The 17,758-nt window shown below is 36.4% G+C and overlaps 2 protein-coding genes across 2 annotated transcripts in view; one reads left to right on the forward strand and one right to left on the reverse strand.

Annotated features, from left to right (window-relative positions):
- Positions 1-17,758, reverse strand: part of LOC141376079 (uncharacterized) — a 996,984-nt gene that overhangs the window by 606,122 nt on the left and 373,104 nt on the right. The window lies entirely within an intron of this gene.
- The window catches only part of si:dkey-230p4.1, a 64,288-nt gene that overhangs the window by 45,100 nt on the left and 1,430 nt on the right, over positions 1-17,758 (forward strand). Inside the window, exons 16-21 of the mRNA XM_087267539.1 lie at positions 4,999-5,152; positions 7,466-7,659; positions 8,354-8,481; positions 8,605-13,922; positions 16,179-16,364; positions 16,449-16,508. Of these exons, the coding sequence (XP_087123665.1) occupies positions 4,999-5,152; positions 7,466-7,659; positions 8,354-8,481; positions 8,605-13,922; positions 16,179-16,364; positions 16,449-16,508 (6,040 nt within the window). The remainder of the gene's footprint in view (positions 1-4,998; positions 5,153-7,465; positions 7,660-8,353; positions 8,482-8,604; positions 13,923-16,178; positions 16,365-16,448; positions 16,509-17,758) is intronic.

Genomic DNA, 17,758 nt, shown 5'->3' on the forward strand with positions numbered 1-17,758 from the left:
AGACAACCCTGAGCTTTTCTCCTTTAACCAATACATCAGGATGAGGGGTAACTGTCAATGTTTGTGAGAAAAACATACAAATTGTTTTATTTGTATTCAGGACTAAACAGGATAGGGCCCAAAATGGATCCTTGAGGAACTTCACAATTGCTGATTCTGAATACTGATTGACTATTACCAAGGCGCACACATTGTTTCCTATTAGTTAGATATGAAGTCATGCACATAATCGCCTCTGATGAAAAGTTAAAAAAGGGAGCTTTGAAATGAGTACCTCGTGATTTACTGTGTCAAATGCTCTTTTTTAAATCTAAAAAACTGCTCCTATTACTAAATTGAGAACACGCACCTTTTCAAAAAAATGAAAAAATGTTTGCTTAAATGTTACATGCTAAATGTTTGCTTCTAATGATTAATTTTTCACAAACACATACACAGAAACACACATTATATATTCTATCCCCTTACCCCTACCCAAAACCCAAGCCTCACTGAAAATGATTTGCATGTTTATGTTTCCAAAACACTTCGTTCTGTGTGATTTATAAGCTTGCTTACCTGTGGAGATCTCGACTAAGGCCCTGTTTACACTAATTTGTTTAGTTTTAAAACGCACATTTTGCTTTATAGCAAGTTTTGCTATGGTTACGCCATATATCTAAACTACCCCAGAGTTTTTGAGTGCCAAAAACGGACCGTTTAGGAAACGCTGAAGAGGCTGTTTTTATTTTAAAACGCTTCTGCTCCATGTTAGTGTGGATGGGGGAAAACAGAGATATCTGGAAATAGAGGCATGTTTGCAGATGCACATTTGGATCTGATTGGGGCTTTTTCTCAATATTAAGTAGCCTACACAAAGTATAGACTTGCATCCTTTCCAAGTTCAGACTTATATGATATGAAAAACAAACTCCTAAGGACTAATGTCAGGGAAGTCTTCAAAGGGAACAGTGTACATTATAACCTCATTCACATCACCCAGGCTACGCTGTTTTACTATTTTAACAGTAAAATGAAAACATGATATAATTAACTGACTATTTTTATTTTCATATTAACAACTTAACAGACACTAAAAATGTTAAGGCGTCGTGTAGCTGCATATTTATATGACCGTCATCTTCACTGTATGCATTTTTATAACAAAACAGAGCCGATAATATAACAGCCTCCTTTCATTTTCACTGAAAAATATTTAACACACCCTCTCTTTTGCTGAATATCAGTTTTAATAATCAATAATGGCCATTATAAAAGTAAAACATAAGATAAGTTTATACAATATTGGAAATAAAGGCAAGCAATCAGTCAAATGTGCAGAATCAGTGTACGCGGTTAGATTAATTAATATATTAACTTAAGTCAGGGAATATGTCCTTAGATATGGACAACAAGATAAATTAAATATCACGTTTAACAAATATAGTGAGATTAGATCCAGCGGTAGATTCTTGAGATTCTTGATGAACCGTACAAAGTGCACAGCTCTCATCTGGGTAGATGTGCTCAAAGCACCTGCTGACTGTTCAGACTCACGCAAACGCTGCAACGCATGCCAGAGTGTGTGTGATGACGTGATTTGTGTTTTTAGCAGTATAGTGTGTACGGAGAGCTGTTCAGAAAAGCCAGTGTGGACATGGATAGTTTTAATTCTAAAACGCTACTTTAAGACTAAAACGTATGAGTGTAAACGGGCCTTATTTCTCCACAGTGACAGAAGTCCCCATGAATCTGTGTGCATTCAGGTTTAAGTTCTCAATGGGAAATAAAGACAATCATACACACAGATATATATTAAAACATTATATATTTTTTATGTAATTACGATTTAATTAATCTAATTACACCCAATAAAAAAATCATATATTTGATTGAGAAATTACCACCAAAAAAAATTGAACGCTGTTAAAATGTTAGATGTGAAAAGCATCAAGTAGATTTTTGAAAGTCATTTCATTTACAAGACATTTCTAAATTGGCATTTAGACCATTTATTCTCTTCAAGAACTTTTGTTATTAACATTGTTCAAATGTTTTGAGAAAGAAGGAAATTGATGCAGTTTTTGAACTAAAGTAAATAACAATTTTCTTTCTTTCTTTTTATAAACTATCGCTTAAATATTTTTAGCACATTTCCATAAAACCTATTAATGTACTAAATTATTGCTTATGTATAATATTATGTATAGTATATAATGTTTTGTTTAACCAGTAAAATATTAGTGTAGAAACTGTTTAGTATTATTAATACTTTTATTTAGCTGGGATTAGAGATGCAACGATTATAGATTTTGGTTGTACAATTATAGTCTAAGGATTAATCCCGGTTTTGCGGTTATCACAATTATTATGCATTCATTATTTCAAAACATGACTAGTTTAGAAAATCTCATGAATATAGAATGTAGTCAAGGGCTGCTAAACCTCTCACTAAAAGGCACTTTTGATCAACTAATACAAATTTCTATTTTCATTTAGTATTTTTTGTTTTGGTGTAGAAATGTGTATTTTCCATGCAAAGTATGATCGGTCTAGTTCTAGTCACATGACTCCCAGCATTATTTCAACTAGGTGCGCCTGGAAAGCGTGAGCGCGTTGTGCGCACATCACTCCCAATTTGCTCGAGCTGCGCACCTCCATTGGAAATAATGATTTTTTGTGAGCACGATTGAACGATATGTGATTCCTGAAAAATATATTACTGTTTCCAGAGTAATATTGTGCAGCTCAGCGGGTTTTAAATGTTGTTTTTTTTTTTTTTTTACTTGAGCAGCAAATCATAATATTAGTGTTTTTTAAAGTATTATGTGATTCAGCTTTTAATCACTGAAATAAATCATTGTAAAAAAAAATTCAAACATACAACAGACATTTTTCCTCCACAATATTACAGTTTTAGACTACAAAATGTTTGATAATAACAAATATTTAAAAACAATACTTGCCAAATCTAGCAATTTTCTATTTGATGTCCTCTTTAAAGTCTTGAGTTCATCTTTAAAGGTTCAAGAAACCCTTGAGTACTTTTTGGGGGGATTTAAACAGATTTGTGTGTGTTGAGCATGAGTCAAGACAACATTAGCACATTTCAGCTTTGAATGTGGGGAAAACTGGATAATTTTGAGCTTTTGTCAGCTAATTTCAAGGGCGATGCAGTGGCGCAGTAGGTAGTGCTGTCGCCTAACCACAAGAAGGTTGCTGGTTCAAGCCTTGGCTGGGTCAGTTGGCGTTTCTGTGTGGAGTTTGCATGTTTTTCCTGCGTTCGCTTAGGTTTCCTTCAGGTGCTCCGGTTTCCCCCACAGCCAAAGTCATGTGGTACAGGTAAATTGGGTAGGCTAGGGTAAATTGTCCGTAGTGTATAAGTGTGAATGAATGTGTATGGATGTTTCCCAGAGATGGGTTGCAGCTAAAAAGGCATGTGCTGCATAAAACATATGCTGGATAAGTTTATGTTTCATTCTGCTGTGGGGACCCCAGATTAATAAAGGGACTAAGCCGGAAAGAAAATGAATGAATGTCAGCTAATTTCATCTTCCGTGTTTAAAATCATTTTGGGGGCACGATCAAAATCAGCGATATAATGCACATTTGCTAGTAAAGTGATGATGCGTCGATTTCTCATTATTATTCATAGCTGAGTTTTCTTATTCTATGAGAAGAGCCTGCTTCTTAATTGTTCATGAGAGCACATGCTTTGCGAATGCAGGGCAGACCTGCCAAGATGTAAGACCCACGTCCACAGACTCCGCATACGGCATGTAGTATTTAGTCGTTCATGATGCTGTCAGGGCTGATACATTAAAGCTGTTTGTGCGCAGCAAACATTTTTGTCGAGAGAGTTATATGAGAATTGGAGAACTGCAGACTGTCTTTTTATTTATTTATTTATTTATTTTTTATTTGAGCTCATTCACATTTAGACACATCACATATCTGTGCTGCTGTGTCGCCTATGTTTAAAATCTTCCAGATTACTGGCAGTGCTAATGTTGAAATAGACAGAGCAAGAGACCCGTTGCTCTGCTATCCACTGTGTCTGCATTCAGACCTGGGGGTTGAGGAGGAGAGAAGTCCTCCTCATATATAGTGTTCATATAAACACGATTATCTTTATAATGAAATAACAAATTGTGGTTGTGTGTATATGAAATTACAAATAAATGTATCAGGACATTAAATCACCATTTGTTTCTTTGCAATTTAACTTTATAAACTATAAAATCATGGGTCTCCTCACGATTTGTGTCTAATTTTGTGAGCCAACTGACAACAGTTGTTCGCTCCCCTCTTTCTCCCCTGCTCTGCTGGCCACGCCCACTCCTGCCTCTGCTCACAGTGCTCCATGCCCATTATGATCCTTTTTTTTAATTCTTAGGTAGACTTGAACAGAAAGAGGGTGGTTCATGGATCTTTAAAGAAGTGAATTTTTCAACTGGCTATGAAAATCCTGTATATGTTTACTTATATTATTTACACTTGCGCACAGAGTCTGTGGTTTCCTGGTTGCCATCTTCTACTCGTTTTTGCATTTTGACTTTACATTGATTTTCAGGGTTTCCATTCATCTTTCATCAGATGTAAATTATTAGTAAATATAAATAGAGTTAACTGAGATGGAAAACTGCCTTCAGGATGCTCACTTCTTAATCTGCAATCTTTTAATGTTATTATTTATTGTTTTCATCAGTATCATTGCTATATTATCTATATTATCTAAGTATGTATTTCTGAATCTTTTCCTTATCTGCTGTTTGCACAAATCAGACAAAGAGTGTGTGTATAAAGTGCTTGTGACTCTAAATGACAGCTAATCAGGTCCCTAACAAGCGTGTTGGAATTGGGTAGGATTGCTAATGAATACATGGGGCTTTCGATTGCACTATAAATGTCTGGGTTTACCTCAGCAGCTGTTGTATTTGGCTGTAGTTTGCTGGCCCTGCTTCTTCACAGCCAGTGATGCTTTACCGCAGTTGTGTTGATGATCCCACTGCGTTGCAGGCAGCGGAGAGAGAGCGATCTGAAAGCTCTGCAGCAGCTCAGAGAGAGAGAGAGAGAGCTGGAGAATGAGCTGGAGCTGGAGAGGGAGGACAGGCAGAGGGAGCAGACGGCCCGCACTGAAGACAAGAGCACAGATGAACAAAAGATTGCAGAGGTGAGAAACCCAGACAATGCTGCCTGCCTGCCAGACAGATTCAGAAAATACTTCTTTGAAATATGAAATCATACTGTGCTCTAACTAGGTGCAAGGCGACATGTTTCCATGTAATTCTCTCTCTCTGTCTCTCTGTCTCTCTCTGTTTCTCTCTCTCTCTCCCTCCCTCCTTTTTCATTCTATATTATTAGCCTCTTTATATATATATATATATATATATATATATATATATATATATATATATATATATATAATTTTATACATATTATTATTATTTTTCGATCATATATAGGGAAAAAAACGTTGCGGTGACAAAACAGGTGATTTTGCTCACATTTTAAGAAAGACATGAAATGCCATCAGTCTACAGAGGTTTCCCAGTATTTCTCTGTTGTAATCGGGAGATCACAATATTAATATGGTATAAACACAGCACTACAACATACAAAAGAAAGAGATCGACTTAGACATTGTCAACTGTCTTTGTTTAAATACAGTCTAATGGCCACCGACATGCTGTCTGTCAGAAATTATAAATATTTAAAATTGGCAATATTCTTAAAAATTAACTGCATAAATGCTATCTAAACAAATACATTCTCGAAAAAAATAAAGCCTCAGTGGTATATATATATATATATATATATATATATATATATATATATATACACACACACACACACACACACACACACACAGTTGAAGTCAGAATTATTAGCCCCCTTCGATTTTTATGCAGGTTAGGGTAATCAGGCAAGTTATTGTATAACGATGGTTTGTTCTGTAGACTATAGAATAAAACAATTGCTTAAAGGGGCTAAAAATTTTGTCCTTTAAATGGTGTTTTGAAAAATTAAATACCACTTTTATTCTGGCTGAAATAAAACAAGTAAGACTTTCTCCCGAAAAAAAAATATTATCTGACATACTGTGAAAATTTTCTTGCTCTGTTTAACACCATTTTGGAAATATCTCAAAAAGAAAATAATTTCAAAGGGGGGGGGCTAATAATTCTGACACGCAGACACACAAACACACACATACACACACACACATTGAGTCTTCATGTTTTTGCTGTTGTTTTGTTCTCTTAGTATGTGATCCCATTTTGTGTACTACTTGCATATTCTAAAAAAAAAAAAAAAAAACAGGAATTTACCACCAGGCTCTAGATGAACACTAATGACTGTAAGAAGTTTGAAATAATTTTCATCTCATTAAAGTTATTATACTGTGCTTCAGAAAATACAAAACTCATGAAAAATGCTTAAAAAAACAGATTTTTTTAACCCCTTTTATTCCAAACTTTACATATTTCTAAGCAGTGGCCTCAAAATATTAATTTTTTTTTTTTCAAATTTTGATCTTTAATATGTGCGTTTAGACTTCCTTTTGTTCCATGTACTATGATTTATTTCTTCAATAGCTGTAAAATAAGAGGTGAGAGGTTATATAGTCTGCCTATTACATTTTTTATATTTTTCTAATTTCCCAAGCAAAAATAATTGTTACAGTATTTCATATTATATATTACTTTGTTATGTAGAAAGGATTATTGTTTTTTAGTTTGGCTAAAATTAAACCAGTTTTTAATTTAAACAACTAAATATTATTAAAATGTAATGTTTTCATTTTATTGTGGAGCTTTTATTTATAAATATCTGGAGCCTGTTGATCTTTTAGATGTAACCCTTAACAGAATTGTTTATAGCAACATTTTATTAACCATGAATACGAAAGTAATTAAGATTGTATTCCGTGACCTTTTGACACTTTTATTGTATTTCTTTTTTGTTTCTACGTTTTTAAAAAATGTTATTTTTTTTCTGAACTCTTGAAACAAAAAAATGTTTAAAATAATAATAATTTTAGGTTAATATTATTGGCTGCCTTGGCAACAGTAGAACCCACTGTTGCTCAAAGCCTTGCCTAATTAAGCTAAATTGCCCAGTTAACCTAATTAGTCTAGTAAAGCACTTAAAGCTGAATACTAATATCTTGTGAAATAACTAGTAAAATATTATGTGCTGTCATCATGGCAATAACAATAGAAATGAGATATTAAAACTTACAAATCCATTAAACAGCACTTTGGAAGTATTTGGAAAATAATTACAATGTCACAGGAGGGCTATTAATTTAGATTTCAATTACACATTTTCGAGAATAAAAGTAACACTTCTCTATCATCTGCAATATGCAACAAGTTTTATATTGCAGTTGAAATATAATAATGTGGTATTCTGTACTCACATTCTCCTGTTTTGAATGCATGTTTGAGTCCACTTGAACAGTGACGTTTTTGTGTTTCAGTTAACGGAGCAGTGCAGCACAGTGATGAAGGAGCTTCAGAGTGTCAAGGTTGAACTGCTGAAAGCTGCAGAGCTGCAGAGAAGAGCTGAGCGAGAGAGAGACGATCTAATGAGAGAGAGCCAGCGACTAGAGGACACAGTATGTACACTAGAGAGAGAGAAAGAGGAACTCGCACAGGTCAAAGAGGAACTCAGGTATAGTCAAACTGAGTCTGTGTTTGCGTGCTTGACACATCTCGTTTTTCTTTTGTGCTTTTCTTTTCAAGAAGCAATGTTTGCTTTACTTTTGATAAACATTTTTAAACTAAGTCTGAACAATATTACTAAATTAATTATAATGATAGAAAAAAAATCTAATTAGGGGTTCTATAATTATCTATCTATGTATGATTATCACAAAAAAGGTCAAATTTCTTTTTGTTTCTAGTATTAAAGTAGGTTTGCCTCTGAGTGAAAGTTGTAGAAACCAGACAGTTAATTCTTTCAAAGTGCATTTTTTTTGTCAGAACATGACAAATGTTTTAACATGATAAATAATTCACAAATCTGTATACTTGTATTTTATTTTTAGTTATGTTTTGCATCTACATATTATGTACTTGTAGCAAATGTAATAATGGGTAACTAAGAAACTGCTAATTGAACACTACTAACACTGAAATGACATCTAAAATAATCTTTATGTTTAAACTTGCCTGAATTTAGCCTTTACTTTCTTATGTAAGGATGCTGTTAGAACACAATAAAGTTACATGGGAAATAGAAATAGATCAATCATATGAAATATTTTTAATATATATTAGCAAATTTTTTAAAGAGGGCATTGGTTCAACCATTTTTTGGCCCATTTCTCAAAATAGTTTGTAACAATGCTCGTGTCTCTCTTCAGAGGCGTGGTGGTTTGTCTCCAGAAGCAGATGGCTCAGGCACAGGAACAGACCTCAGGTCTGGAGTTGAAGTGCATTCAGCTACAAATGCAGGTGGACACACTCACACAGACCAAAGATGTCTTGCAAGGTTGGTCAGGCTGTTTTAATATAAAACAAACCTCTTATTTTTGCCATTCCCATTACTGATTTCATATTTTGGTGTAAGTTTGTAAATTAATAAAGTACAAATGTTTCTCTTGAATTTGTTTAGGAGAGATTCAATGTCTGCAGACAGACCTGGAGAGAGAGACCGCACAGAAAGAACGAGAATTACAAGAATCAATTGAGGAAAGAAGGAAGTTTGAAAGAGAGATAGAAAACTGGAAGTCGGAATGCAAGAAGTTTCAGAGAGACGTTGAACAAGAATCAGAAAAAAACAAAATACAAGCAGAAGAGAGCAAAACGGACAGAGAACGATGGCAAAAGGAGAGAGAATCTCTGAGCGCAGAGCTCGGCCAGAAAGATGGAGAAGTGGAGATACTGAGCAACAGGATTGATGGATTGTTAAAAGAAAAAGAAGAGCTTTTGGACCATTTAGAAAAAAGAAACACAGAACTAGAGAAACTACAGACTAAATCTGCAGCAGAACAGAAAGCGGCCGAACTAAGGCTGAGAGGAGCATGTGATGAGGTTGAGAGATGGAAGGAGAGAGAAAATAAGGTTCAGAGAGAGAAAGAAGAGTTAAATCAGAAGTTTTTAGAAAGAGTAGAAAGAGAAAGTCAGAACCTCGAGATCACACAGAGAGAGAAGGCTAAGATGTCTGATCTAATGAAAAAGAAGGAAGATGAAATACGAAGAAGAGGAGAGGATATAGAAGAGTTGAAATTGAAACTCCAGTCCAACGAGAAAACAATTGAGAGTCTGGAAATAGAGTTACAACAGAAAGAGACCTTGGAGAGTAGAGTAGAAACCCTGGAGAAACTTAACACTCAACTGAAAGAGAAAGAACTTGACAAAATAAGAGAAAACGAAAGCAGACAAAAGAAAAGAGATGAGCAAGAAAGGGAGAAAGAAGTTAGGTGGAGGAGACAACTGGAACAGAAAGATGAAGGCCTGATAGAGCTCAAAAGCAGAATTGATGAACTAATCGGAGAAAAAGAACATATCTCTTTACTCGTGGAAGAAAGAGAAAAAGATATTGAGCAATTGCAATCTACGCTGTCGACAGAAAAGAGAGCTCTTGAGCTGAGACTGAAGGAGGCAAGAGACAATGCAGAGTGGTGGAAGAGACGAGCTGGCAACATGGAGAAAGTGAAGGAGAGCGTAAATCGTGTTGCTGAAAGAGAGAAAACAGAACTGTCAGAGCTTCTTAGAGAAAGAGAGGAAGAGGTACAAAAGAGAGAAGAGGTGATCAGTGATCTTAAAAACAGAATTCAATCATTAGAGGTAATCATAGAGAAACTAGAGACTGATATTGAGCAGAAGAATGAACAGCTTGAACTTCTAAATGAGCAAATCTCACAGATGAAAGAGAGAGAAATTGAGGATCAAAAAGAGTTGGACAGGATGCAAGAAAATCTAAAGGAACAGGAGAAACAACTGAAAAGAGAATTAGACCATCTTAATATCAAAATGGTGGGAGTCATTCAAGAAAAAGAAGAGTTATTAGAAAGGATAGAGGAGAGAGATGGTGAGTTGACAGAATTACAAGTGAAATTCACACAAGAACAGAGGATGTTTGAACAGAAGCTTAAAGCAGAACATGCAGAGGTGAACAGGTGCAAAGCCAAGATAGCAGAGATGGAACAAGACCAGGTGAACTTGAAGGAAAGGGATGAAGAGCAAAGGAAAAGACAAGAGATGGAAGAAAGATATAGGGAGCAGAAACAGACAGAAGAACTTCTTCAGAAGGATGTAGAGGTGAGGCAGTTGAAACTGAAGATTGAAGAACTGAACCAGGAGATTGAGCAGGACAGGAGGATAAGAATTGAACAACAAGAAGACCTTGAACAACAAACTGCCCTCCTACGTGATGCTGAAGAGGAGGCAAGAACACTGAAAAAGACTTTACAACAAAAAGATAAAGAAGAAAGGAACAGACTCCACCATGAGGAAAAAGAAAAGACACTACTGAAGGAAAAGCTGCATGAAGCAGAGCAGAGGAACATTAAAGTTTTAAGCAGTTTACAAGAAATCGAAACAACGCTTGAGAAGGAAAGATATCAGCTCAGAGGAAAAGAAGAAAGACTTATGGAGTGTAATGAAGAGCTATTCTTGATCAAACGTGAGCGAGATCAAGAGAAGGAAAGCATTGAAGAACTAAAGAAACTTATAGGTGAACAAGGCAAAGAAGTGAAGACTCTGAGGGTAAAACTGGATGAACGACTGGAGGAGGAGGGAAGGTTGTCAAAACTGTTGCAGAACCAGCGAGTGGAGGTACAAGTGCTTGAATCCAGGGCAGAGAACATCGAAGAGGAAAAACAACAGTTGAAAAGGTCTTTGAGTCAGATTGAAGAAGAGAAGAGGCATTTGGAGACCCAACTGACGGATGAAAAAGTGGACAAGGAAAGACTAAGAGTCAGGCTTGAGGATCAGGCCACAGAAGGGACTAAACTGAATAAGATTTTAGAAGAGGAGAGAAAGTTGTCACAACTACTGCAGAATAGCCGAGTGGAGGCGCAAATGTTTGAATCCAGAGCACAGAACACTGAAGAGGAAAAACAACTACTGAAAAGATCTTTAAGTCAGATTGAAGGAGAGAAGAGTCGTCTTGAGACCCAACTGACAGATGAAAAAATGGACAAGGAAAAACTAAAAGCCAGGCTTGAGGATCAGGACAAAGAAGTGACAAAACTAAAGGAGAAAATGAATGAAATTTTAGAAGAAGAGAGAAAGTTATCACAACTACTGCAGAACAGCCGAGTGGAGGCTCAAATGCTTGAATCCAGGGCAGAGAACATTGAAGTGGAAAAACAACAATTGAAGAGGTCTTTGACTCAGATTGAAGAAGAGAAGAGGCATCTGGGGACCCAACTGACAGACGAAAAAATGGACAAGGAAAGACTAAGAGCCAGGGTTGAGGATCAGGCCACAGAAGTGACAAAACTAAAGGAGAAACTGAGTGAAATGATAGAAGAGGAAAGAAAGTTGTCACAACTTCTGCAGAACAGTCGGGTGGAGGCTCACATACTTGAATCCAGGACAGAGAACATCGAAGAGGAAAAACAACAATTGACAAGGTCTTTGACTCAGATTGAAAAAGAGAAGAGGCATCTGGAGACCCAACTGACTGATGAAAAAATGGACAAGGAAAGACTAAGAGCCAGGCTTGAGGATCAGGCCACAGAAGTGACAAAACTAAAGGAGAAACTGAATGAAATGATAGAAAAGGAAAGAAAGTTGTCACAACTTCTGCAGAACAGCCGGGTGGAGGCTCAAATGCTTGAATCCAGGGCAGAGAACACCATAGAGGAAAAGCAACAATTAAAGAGGGTTTTGAGTCAGGTTGAAGAAGAGAAAAGGCTTTTGGAGACCCAACTGACAGATGAAAAAATTGACAGGGAAAGACTGAAAGCCAGGCTTGAGGATCAAGCTACAGAAGTAACAAAACTGAAGGAGAAACTAAATAAAATGGTAGAAGATGAGAGAAAGTTATCACACCTTCTGCAGAACAGCCAAGTGGAGACTCGAATGCTTGAATCCAGGACAGAGAACCTCGAAGAGGAAAAACAACAATTGAAGAGGTCATTGACTCAGATTGATGAAGAGAAGAGATGCCTGGAGACCCAACTGACAGATGAAAAAATTGATAGGGAAAGACTGAGAGCCAGGCTTGAGGATTTTCAGAAAGATCAACAAATCCTGTTTGAGGAGAAGATGGGACGTGCGGAGAAGCTTGGGTCTCGTGTAAGAGAACTGGAGGAGCAGAGAGATCATCTCTCGGCAGAGCTTCGACGGAAAGAGCGAGAGATGGAGGTTTTGAGAGATGAAACTCTTCGAGAGAGACGAGAGAAGGACAGAATAAGCTCTTTATTGAGTGATGCCAAGGAAAGAAAGGAATCACTGTCTGTCCAGGTCGATTCTTTGCAAGAACAACTGGTTAGTCTGTCTAGATCTAAAGAGCAAACCAAGTTGAAGATCCAGGAGCAAAAAGAGCAGAACAAGGAGATGCGAGAGGGGCTAGTTGCTGGGCTTCAGGAGATGGCAACTTTGAAGGAACTGCTAGAAGAGAGTCATCGTGAAGGAGAGAGACTCAGGTCCATGATGCAGGAAAGGAAGGATGAGCTGGTACGAAGTAGAGAAGAAGGCATTAGGGTGGCACATATTGAAGCCAAAGATCTTCAACTGAAAGTCCAGATGTTAGAGAAGCAGAAACAGGAGCTTGAAACCACTCTTCAACTACAAGTGGAGCAACTTAAGAAGAAGAATGAGGAAGGGATGCAGGAGAAGGAACAATTGCAGCAAAGACAGGAAAAGTTGGAAGAAGAATTGATGGCTATGAAAAGCGTAAAGGAGCACAGAGATGCTGAGCTGACCAGAGCAAAGGCTAGATTGGACATTCTGGAAGATCAGAGGACTGAACTGAGCTCTTTGGCAGCAGAGAGGACCAAAGATGCAGAGGAACTGAGCAACAGATTCAGAGATCTGAGGCTGGAAGCTGACAGGCTGAGAGAGGACAGAATAAGAGAGAAGAACAACTGGGAGAAACTCAAAAGAGAAAACAAAGAAAAACAAAATGCCTTGGAGGAATTGGAGCTCCTTAGAAAAACTCTGATGGAAAAGGAAAAGGAGATAAAATTGGTTAAAGAGAAATATGAAAATGAGAAAAGAAGAAGCGAAAGATTTCAGCAAGGGGATGAACAGAATGTAAGACAAATTGAATTAGTTTCAGAAAGACTCAGGGATAAGGAAACTGAGTTAGAGAGTATTCGAGAAAAGGCGTACAAAGAACAATCAGCAAGACTTGGATTGCAGGATCAATTTGAAGATGAGAAAAGAGTTACCAAGAAATTGAGGGAAAAATTAGAAACCCTAGAGAAAGTGAAACAAGAGATGGAGACCAAGATGGAAAATGATATACGCTATCTTAGAGACTCTGAAAAGAAAAACAATGGTCTAAAGATAGATAGTGGGCATGGTACTCTTGCAGACTCCCTAGAGATAAATGCTGAATATCGTTCTCATGTCAAGCTGTTAGAATCAGACACACTTAGAAAGGACCTGACAAAGAAAGATCAGGAAATACGGAGGTTGAGGATCAAGGCTGAAACACTACAGACTGAAATCGACCGACTGCACTCTCTATTAAAAAATGGGAACATGAAAACTGGGCCACCAGAGACTGAGGACTTGGATAAGCTAAAGCAGCAAGTGTCCACTATCCTTTTAGAAAAGGAGGAGAGGGACAGACTCCTCAGAGAGAAGGATGTTGAAGTATATGCATTAAAGGAGCGAGCTGAGGAGCTGAGCAAGGACAGGGATCGGGTCAGGATAGCACTGGAGAAGACTGAAGCCATGCTGATTTACTATAAGGAGAGACTGGGACATCAGGAGCACAAGAGAACACAGACAGGAGGTGATATTTCATTGGTAGGTAAAGACCAGGGTATGCTACAGTGTAAAATGAAAATGATGTTATCATATATTTATTTCTGTTTTAAAACCTGTAAAGTGTCTTTCTATTTTTGCACTTAATTATTAGAATCAGGATGTTTATCTTTCTTAAACAGAATAATTTATTGGACAACGTTTTTTTTAACCATTTCTTATTTTCTTCTAAACTGGTACATTACTCAGTACTAACTTAATATTTATAGTTTTTTCGAGAGTCTTTTTTTCAGTTTAATGGTGTCATTTGTGACTTAAGAGAAACACACTGATTGCAAATACATTGCCAAAGCTGGACAATCAGCGACCATCAAATACTGACACTAACAAGTCATTTAGATGCAGATTGTGTATTTTTTGTTTCAAATAAAGTACACATTTCACATTATATATTGCTTATCAGATCTGTTAAAACTGGATATACACAGTACATTGAGCATGCTTCTGAAATTTAAATAAAACCAAATAATCAGAACAACATTCAACAAATATTTATGCCACATTCGATAAAGTCCATCTGTGTAAAGTAAACTGTTATTTAGTGCACCGTTAGAGTAGATGGAAATACTAATATTTTTATATTTTAAAGCACACAACCATATAGGCTCACCGGCCACTTTAAGGTACTGTAAATATACCTCCGAGATTTTGGTCCATATTGACATGATAGTTCATGCAGTTGCTGCAGATTTGTCGGCTGCACATCCATGATGCAAATCTCCCGTTCCACCACATTCTGAAGGTGCTCTATTGAATTGAGATCTGGTGAATGTTAAGGCCGTTTGAGTACAGTGAACTCATTAGCATGTTCAAGAAACTAGTCTGAGATGATTCGCTGTATATGACATAGCGCATTATCCTGCTGGAAGTAGCCATCAGAAGATGGGTACACTGTGGTCATAAAGGGATGAACATGGTCAGCAATAATACTCAGATGGGCAGTTGCGTTGACACGATGCTCAATTGGTGCTAATGGGCCCAAAGTGTGCTAAGAAAATATCCGATTTTATGTTATCCGAACATTATTCCAATCTTCTATTGTCCAATTTTGGTGGGCCTGTGTGAATTGTTGCCTCAGTTTCTTGTTCCTACCTGACAAGAGTGGCACCTGGTGTGGTCTTTTGCTGCTGTAGCCCATCCACCTCAAGGTTCGACATGTTGTGTATTCAGAAAATTTCTTTAGCATATCTCGGTTGTAATGAGTGGTTATTTGAGTTACTGTTGCCTTTCAGCGCGAACCTGTCTGGCCATTCTCCTCTTGCATCAACAAGGCATTTGCGCCCACAGAACTGCTGCTCACTCGATATTTTCTCTTTTTCGGACCATTCTCTGTAAACCCTAGATTTGTTGTTCGTGAAAATCTCAGTAGATCAGCAGTTTCTGAAATACTCAGACCAGCTCATCTGGCACCAACAGCCATGCCACATTCAAAGTCACTTATATCACCTTCTCTTCCCCATTCTGATGCTCTGTTTGAACTAAAACAAATCGTCTTGACCGTGTCTACATGCCTAAATATATCGAGTTGCTGTCATGTGATTGGCTGATTAAAAATTTTGAATTAACGAGCAGGTGGACAGGTGTACCTTATAAAGTGGCCGGTGTGTGTAAATCTGCCCATAACTTGCTTTTATCCAGATTCTTTTTTTTTATTTCATGTTGAAAAGATTACAGTTTCATTATAATAAATACTAAGACGTTTTTAATGATTACTTGCTGATTTTTAGAATGAAAAAGTCTTTAACTAACTGCTCTATGACCTGCGGGGGCACAATGTAAGACATTTGAAAGGTTTCCAAATCTCAGGCAATTTTTTTTATATTATGTTTTTTTCAGGTTAATAAAGAATGTCTTGTGCTTTGTCGTGTGTGCTCAAACCAACAAGCATCCATGGGTTCATGCAAAAGAAGTTTTTAGTATATGTATATTTATTAGATTTTTATTTTGTTATTTTTATGCCCTCTAGTCTTGTACTAACAAATTGGGTTTTTTAGAAAGTTTCTCAATAAAACATTTTTGTTTTTTACAACACAAGTTAAATGAAGGAGCTTTGCTTTAAGCAGTTAAGCTAGTATAGAGCTCTTTATTCATTGACATGTCTCCCTTTCTTAGATATATTTTTTTTATTGATTTTACAGTTTAAAATTTCTTTACAATAAACAACATCGATTAACCCTTTGGCCATATCATCCCCCTGGTGATCTGGTAGTTGGTTATAATTTTGTCTTATATCATTAGGACAAAGTGTCTGCGGATGAGCTGGATACAGAATCTGCTGTTCATGGGCGTCTGTCGGCGATGCAGCAGGCTGTAGCACAACTGGAGGTGCAGCAGAACCTTCTTGAGAAGAAAAACAGTCACCTAGAGAAGAAGATTGAGAGGCTACGAACTGAGCGACAGCACCTGAGAGAGACACTGACACAGGTTTGAGCACGCCTCTCAAAGGAACCATATATTATGATGTCAGAATGATTAATGTAGCTACTGTATTTGTTTGACCATCACCAGGTTGAGCTGGAGAGGGGGAAACTGAGGCATCAGCTGTCACTGTCCGAAGCTGGAGTTTTGGTATGATGAAGAGACTACATTTGCAATATATTTCTCTTTAGTTCTGGTTGTCTTTCTGTGTGATGGATTGTCACAGTAGTATCCAATCTGTGTGAGTTATATGAGGGATAATGTACATCCTGATAATGAATCCTAACGGGACTCCTGATGTAAAGCAGAAAGGTTTTCAATCGCACTAAATTGGTTCATTTAAAAAAAGAAAAGCTATCTGGATGTAATATATCTTGCTTATTATGCAAACCACTTCCCAAATAAGTAGTTAATGGAGCACAAAATATTTATTTGAGCTAAAAATATGTGAGTTCAAACTAGAGGAGTATATCAAATATTACTGCAGGTCTATTCACCTCTATTTTTTTTTTCATAAATAATGGTGACAAAAGATGTTGATTTGGGATTAAACTGTTTCAATTTTTACATGTTTGATGTCTTAAAATACATTACAAAACACTCTTCCTGACAAATGATGAGCACAGAAACAAGTTTACAGGACTGTTAATACTAAAAGGGATTTTTCACCCAAAAATCAAAGTTTATTCATTATTTATTCATCCTCAAGTGGTTTTAAATCATTGTTTTTTTTTTGTTTTTTTTTAAGACAAAAGAAGATGTTTTAAAGAATTTTAGAAACCATTAATCGGTGTCTTGCATAGTAGGAAAAGCAAATACTATGGACGTCAATAGTTACAGGTTTCCGACATTGTTTACAAAAACGTCTTTTGTCTTCAACAGAAGAAAGAAACTCAAACTATCCAAAATTAAGGCTGAATAAATAATGAATGAGAATTTTTGGTTTTGTATGAACTGTCCCTTTAATTTCTTCAATTTTATTTTCAAAGTAATGTAACTATTACAAAGACACAATATGGTAGCAACTGTAATTTTCAGAAATTATCTAAAAGCTTTTAAGCAGATGCGCAATAAGTTTAGCAATAAGATATTTGGTATTGAGCAATGGCATGACTCTGAATTTTGAAAGCGAGCAGTCAGAATCAAGTATTCCAGAGAGCCACGTATTAACTATTAGCATTCTAGAACACAATTTTTTAACTTTAAAGACAAACTTTTTTTGTAATTTGTGAACATTTTTTGCTATTTCTGCTGAGAATTTTTATAAAAAATCTGCGAATTATGTGGAATGATTTTAGGAGTATCATAACTAAAAACTTAATTTATGAATAAATAACAATACATTTTAACTTTTATTTGGTTTACAATTCAAAACCAATTAGATCAATTTATTTGGTAAA

Source organism: Danio rerio, chromosome 9, assembly GCF_052040795.2.
Source record: "Danio rerio strain M-AB ecotype USA chromosome 9, GRCz13ab, whole genome shotgun sequence".
In the NCBI taxonomy this organism is placed as follows: Eukaryota; Metazoa; Chordata; class Actinopteri; order Cypriniformes; family Danionidae; genus Danio; species Danio rerio.